Source organism: Gymnoscopelus braueri, assembly GCF_963280865.1.
Source record: "Gymnoscopelus braueri genome assembly, chromosome: 4".
Lineage (NCBI taxonomy): Eukaryota > Metazoa > Chordata > Actinopteri > Myctophiformes > Myctophidae > Gymnoscopelus > Gymnoscopelus braueri.
This window is the reverse complement of record NC_137605.1, coordinates 30,614,125-30,620,864: the sequence shown is the minus strand read 5'-3', so window position 1 is coordinate 30,620,864 and position 6,740 is coordinate 30,614,125. Positions and strand designations below refer to the sequence as shown.

At 39.7% G+C, this 6,740-nt stretch overlaps 1 protein-coding gene across 1 annotated transcript; it reads right to left on the bottom strand.

The window, feature by feature from the left end:
* Positions 1 to 2,519: 2,519 nt before the first annotated feature.
* mcl1b (MCL1 apoptosis regulator, BCL2 family member b) lies at positions 2,520 to 4,550 on the bottom strand. Its single transcript, XM_080425471.1, has 3 exons — positions 3,891 to 4,550; positions 3,103 to 3,353; positions 2,520 to 2,962 (listed from the first exon to the last, which is right to left on the bottom strand). The coding sequence occupies exons 1-3, from the start codon at positions 4,393 to 4,395 to the stop codon at positions 2,846 to 2,848; spliced, it is 873 nt and encodes a 290-aa protein (XP_080281597.1). The 5' UTR covers positions 4,396 to 4,550; the 3' UTR covers positions 2,520 to 2,845.
* Positions 4,551 to 6,740: the final 2,190 nt, after the last annotated feature.

The following is a 6,740-nucleotide window of genomic DNA, read 5'->3' as shown; positions in this document are numbered from 1 at the left end:
TAAGGTACAGTAAGCTAGTTTACTATTAGGTCGTTTAGTGTTGTAGATGAAGTCAAGAAACTAACATAAAATCCTTAAGTTATATAGAAAGATTCATGATAATTCAAAATCTGTGGCATAACACAATACATATTCCGCTTAATTCAGCTAAATACAATTAGTCCATTTTGTGCAGCCATTATGTCATGCCTCAGGTTGACAGCTTAACATATCATGAAGATTCACTCCAGGTACAAGAGAAGAAAATATGTATGCATGGGCTTGAATATTATATCAGTCCAATTAGCTAGCTACTAACATCAAGGTTGCTTGGAGAATTAGCACACTTTGCATATCTGCCCCAAGACACTACATTAATGCCTGTTTTCTACACCCCCAATCCACTGGTGTATGGCGCAAACATTCTACAAGATTGCCTCAGCTCCAATTCCCCACTGTAGCGCAACCTGTTCCTCACAATGAACTTGTAGAATGGTAACCACGGTGGCAGCTAACGTCAGTAGCTGCTGGAGAGGATTAGGTGAGGTCTGGTGTGAGCAATCTCCATAGAGAGCCATCTCCGTTTCCTCCCAAGACCTCAATGAGTGTTTGTCCTGTAACCCAAGACAACGGGGAGGATCTGAACAAACAAGGACGCCGACACTCACTTTCCAGTGCTAAGAGCAGAAGTAACCTTTGGAAAGGATTCCCGTCCTGAGGGGCGTCTTACAGATGGTCCAGATTTATATTTTCTTATACCATTAAAAACGTTGATCTGAAGCTACATAAAATGAGATCAGATGTAGATACATAAACTCAGAGAACACCCATCCCACTGAAAGGAGGTTCTAAGATCAGGTAGCCTGGTACCCAGATATTTTTATCCATAATTTTACTCTTTGATAGAAGGTGAGTCTTCAATCTTTGATAGGCAACATTAGGCATGAGGAAACATGGCCTGGTTGTTTCACATCAAAATGTTTGTTCAACTTCCCATAGAAGCTTTTATGACCTATTCAACTTCCCTCACCACGTCCAACTGTGGGAGTCACAAATCAGACAGTGGGTGGTTTTCCACAGCTGACTGGTAGTGTTGGTTTGATTAGATAAGATTTTACTTCACTGGCCCATACTTCATTTCTGTCAATAGCCCTAGTATCTTCCAGAGAGCTTCCCATAAACATTGGGGAAGTCTCTCTGGATGTGACAGACAGTCTGTGAGATGACCACAGAGGCTGACCAGTGTCAGACATGCACGCAAAAAGAGCTGCATGTTTCCACCCCTTCACCAGTCCAAGTTAGTTAGATGAATCTTGATCAGTAACTTCATGAGCGCTATGAGAAGATATTAAGAATGCCTATTTCAAATTTGAATACATCAAAATGATGGTCCCAAAACAAGATATTTCCTACTTTAGGTTATTGTACCACTGCAACGGGCTAGCATATCACTTCCAAATATATACTGCTCAAGAAATTAGTTCCCTTTTTTCCATTTTATTAGTGCAAATATTTTTTTCCAGTATAAATGGACGTAGCATTTATGCAACCGCAATATCTGCATTAGTTTCAAGTAATGTCAGATTCGTCTTGAAGAGTATTGTTGTGCAGACTGTGCATGCTTTTCTCAAATTGTGTCCATTACCTTCCTTTTAATTTTAGAATATGCATGCATCTCTCCATAATTTAACTAGTCTTCACCCCAGTTTGACAAGCTCACAACAGCATCTCTATTGTCAAATATAGTGTACAAGCTCTTGCAGATATGTGAAGAGAGAGATGTGAACTTGAGACGGTACAACTCAAAGCTGTGGCCAACTGTGAGGCATGTGACGTACTAGACACGGCAATTTCTAGGAAATAGCAGCCACGGCTTTCTCTACAGGTGTGGTGGTGTGAATAAACATATAGACCGAGTTATACAGAGGGGAAATATCAGTTTAGAGCGGGGGTGGTTTGTTTTCAGCACAATCAAATAGTGTGGTTGCAACAACTGCTGACATCTGCTTTTTTTTTTTATTATACGAGGACAGTTTCAAAGTTCAGACCAGTTGAACAGCTTCTGCTTCGACTAGTGAAAATAAACTGCTAAACCAATTTTAGTATTGGAAGTCATGCACACAAAATAACTCAGGCACTTAAGGTATGTAGATCATATGAGGACTGGGAGTCTTGGTGCGTTTTTCATCATCTACATTAAATATGTACCGAAGCCAATTTCCATCTATGTTTCATGCCCTCCCATTATCTAGCCTTACTGAACATTGCACTGCCAGTAATCCTCAATGTGCTCATTCTTCAGGCCTTGTACAGATCTAAACATACATTTTCCTAACAAGGAAATTAAGCTAGACTGATGCAAATTACAGCCCATCACTGGGCATGCGTGGACTATCCATACTAAGTGCAGGATCCAACAGTTGGGAATAGATATACCTTAGGAAATAGGTTTAATGCCTGTGTGGAATTAACATGCAGCACAGGGAACCATGCCTAGAACATGGCCTACTAGTTTAGATTTACAGTGCATAGAAACAATGTGCATTTGTAATAGATTTATTAGAAAAAATAAAATATGTATTTTGTACATTAAATAAAAGTTGATGCATAAAGACGCATACTGCACAAACTTAAACGTCCTCACGCAATTTCCAAATGAAGGGGAAATTGAAAAAAAAAAAAAAATCACAAAATATTCAAACTCTTTCACTCTATGGAAAGTTTCCTCTCCTCCAATTTCCCATTTATTTCCTCACATTGCCCATTGCCATCTGACGGTCCAATATGGAAACAATGGAATCTTTGAGCATGTGTGTGTCCCATTTTACTTGGTTCAGGATAAACAAAGTCTCTTGAGTCCAACATTTCACCTGATTAACAGGGCCAGGGTCGCCCCGATCCCAGCAAATCCAGCAACTGCCATCAGTGTGTTCCTCACTGTGGACTCTGGGTCTGTTACCCGAAAGAAATCCACAAAACCATCCTAAGAAGAAGAGGGGGAAAAAGTTAGATTTAGACAGGACTGAGTATGCACCCTTTGTTGCACAACGGATCGATTATGCAACAGAGTAGACCCCCTTTTCTTACTCATACCATGTCACATAACATAGCGTTATGACTCACCCAAGAATTGTTCTTGATCAGCCACTCCCGTTGGTCATTAAGGAGATATGTGGAGATTTCGTGGCCCACCAATCGAACGCACTGTTCCCTGTCCTTCTTCTTCAGGTACTGACACACAACTGTCCCGAAGGCCACCAGGCTGGCGATGCGACCCCAGTTTGTGGTGCCATCACTGAAGAGGCTCTTTGCTACCGAACTCATGAAACTCATGTCTTCTCCTCGTTCATCCAGCTCCAGTTTGTTTATCATGCCTTAAAAGAAAACAACACACACGTCAGACAGACATCACCCATAGTTATGCATACAAGTCATCATTAATTCATCTACGACTGTATTCAGTAACTGTTAGCTGCATATTCCATTTTCTCAGCGGAATTGACAAGGCCTTGTCAGTGTTGCCATGTTTAATGAGAGAAATAAGTAACCAGGTATAGGAAAGCAAGCCCAAAAGAAGCACCTACATGAGCACTTTGAAGTTTGAACCCATTATGCATTGGCTATTTTTTTTTTACTCTAGCAATGAAATGTGGATTTTTTTTTTTAAACGTCAAACAACATAAATGCTCCCTGGCACAAAACATTTAGGAAAATATTTGAGAAATACTAGTTTGAATACATTTTTTTTGTTGAAGCAAGCCTAAATTAGCAACTACACTTAAGAAAAAACCCGAAAAACCGCCAACTACCAACATTTACAAGCAAGTTTACAGGAAAAAATCGCTTATAATAAGCCGACATGGCAACACTGAAGGCCTCAGTCTCTACCGTCTGGGTTAATAACTACCTACCATTATATAAGTATCGATGCTTTTCAATGACGTCCTCCACGACTCTCTTCATGGTCGAATGAGCCTCGCTTTGCTTTCTGCGCGAAGGAGAAGAAACCCCTACGAAGTCCACAAGGAAACAGCCGATAAGATGTCTAGTGTCGTGTTCCAAGACCTCGTCCCCCGCTGAACAACTAGACAAGTCGACCTCGCTATCTAGCTCCGGAGTGCACGGCAGAGAGCCGTCGTCGTCGTCGCCGAGGTCGTTTTTCGAGTGAAAGCCACTAAGATGTGATAGTTTCGGCGAGTCGTTAACGGACAACATCTTGGGCCGTTGTGGTGCCGTCTCGCTGCCCACGGTTCCGTGCTGCGTGTCTCTGGCCATCTGGAACGAGCCATTTCCTCCTTGGCCATGATAGTGCATGGGCCCTTCTACGACTCCGCTAACGACTCCATTTTGAGCAGGAATGAAAAGATGCTCGACGATTGAGGCCCGTTTCGACCACTTCGCCGAGAAATTCATCATGGTGTCGAGAACTACGAAGGTTTAGCTCAAACTAAAAGTGAAACTAAAGTACGACGGGGCTTTGTTGCTAGCTTGTGAGAAAGAAAAAAAAAGCTTAGGCTGAGCTGTATCCCATGGCGGACAGAACTGCAACGGAAATGAAGCCCGTTTGACGTAGTGTTAATAGTATTATGTATGGGCGGAACCAGAGGCGTACGCGCTGACGTCATTGAACTCCTCCTTCGCCATGCCTCTTCCGCTGTGAAATTGGTAAATAAAATAAAAATGATAAAATCAGTGGTGTAAAAAGTACTAATTTTTTTTTCCACAAGTAAAAGTATCAATACTGCAATGTAGAAATACTCAGTTAAAAGTAAAAGTCTGGAACTCAAAATGTACTAGTACAAATACAAAAGTATTGGTATCAAAAGTAGAAAGTACTTATTATGCAGAATGTCCCATTTAGCAAGTTTTCAAATTTATAAATGTATAAATTGAAAATAGCAGATCTACAAGCTCATAATGCGTCGCATCTTGACACATTGGGTGCGTTCGGATATTGCACACCGGAGCGCACTCGCCTATTAGTTTGTATTGGCCAGTGCGCTCAGTGCTGTATTTCCGAACGCACCCTAAGTGAGCTTGGAGATCTGCTATTTTCAAATGGCCAAAATATATATTTAGGGCTGAAGAGGGTAATGTATGTTTTGTAATAATAATCAATCTGCAAAGTAACTAGTAACTAACGTTGTCAAATATTTGTAGTGGAGTAAAAGTACAATGTTTGCTTCTGAGATGTAGTGAAGTAGAAGTAAAAGTAGGCTACTGAAAATTGGAAATACTCCACTAAAGTAAAAATATCTCAAAATTGTACTGAAGTACAGTACTTGAGTACAGTTACTTAGTTACTTTCCACCACAGGACAAAATATTATGAAGATTTGTCACATGTTGTGAGATTGTCTAAATTACTTAATTGATATCTGAATGTGTGTACATCAATATTGTCACAATCAAGAGTCTAGCGGATTCCTGTGCATTAAACGATATTTTTAATATTTGTTGTATTATGATTTATTTGATTATATTTACCATTACTAAGTTGTTTGGATTCTTGCTAAACAAAAAAGTGGACTTATGTATTACTTTTGGTAGTTTTTTTAAAAAAAATCTTTGTTTTTATGTGTAATTTGCAACTGCCATTAAACGACCCCCCCCCCCCAGGCATACACATTTTCTTTTCACTTTCTGTGAAACCAATAGGTGTCATTACTGTGCAAAATAGCGTCATTAACAATAATACTAACACTTCATAGTACATTTCAACAAACCGGATGTAAAAAATTAATTGCATTGTTGAACCTGTTGGCTGCAATAATGCTAGGATGTATGGCTACTGGGGTTTAATTCATTTGTTTTTGTCTTTTTTTAGCGCAATTTATTTTTTAATTCTCATATGTCTACATTTGAGATTATACTTTTATCCTCCTTATTGCTGTTGAAATAGTGGTGTTAAATAATAACTGTTTACTGTTCATATTTATCTTTTTGATTACTCGTTTATATGATGTTTTTGCATAGTATTGTATATTTGTCTGTCATTAAATGTTTCTGTGAATTGAATATACAGGACCCCAATGGAAACAAGCCATAGTGCTTTCTTGGGTTTTAATCCCTTTAGCAGACATAACTGTACTTAGTGCTTTTTTGTCAAACTGTTCAATCAATCAGGCCTGCCTCCCAGTCCCGACACTGCAGTGCAGAAGCTAAATGCCCTAAAACAGAAATACCTTCTAAATACGTATCTAATTCAGTTTCACTTAAGAGGAAGTCATAAGTTTGTATTATTGTATTTGTATCATACACATTACACACACACACACACACACACACACACACTACTTTGTACACAATGTGTAAAACCAACATTTTGTCACCCTAAACAGCAAAACTGTTTTTATTACATAGGCATATACTACACATCAGTACAATGTGAATTTTGACATGATTTAAATGGTGGGATCACAGGAATTTGAGGGCCCACACCACCAAAGTTCAGGAATCCAATCTCGCCAATATGACTTTGCTACCCCCTAGTGGTAATTATACAAGTATGCACCATGTATGCCACTATTATGTCTGCCAAATGCAGAGCCCGTTTCCAATACAAGGGATAAGGATAATTCCTTTTAACAGGTCGTTCATGAAAGTCCTTGCGGTCTTGTTTCCAATGAGAACCTGTGAGCAATTAGGGGTTAAGAGTCTTGCTCAGGGACAAATTTCATTTCATCGACACATATGCTGACCTGGCCTGGAATCTAACCTGGGGCAACCAGCGCCTCTGGCTCCCTAGGCAGGCTCACTAAC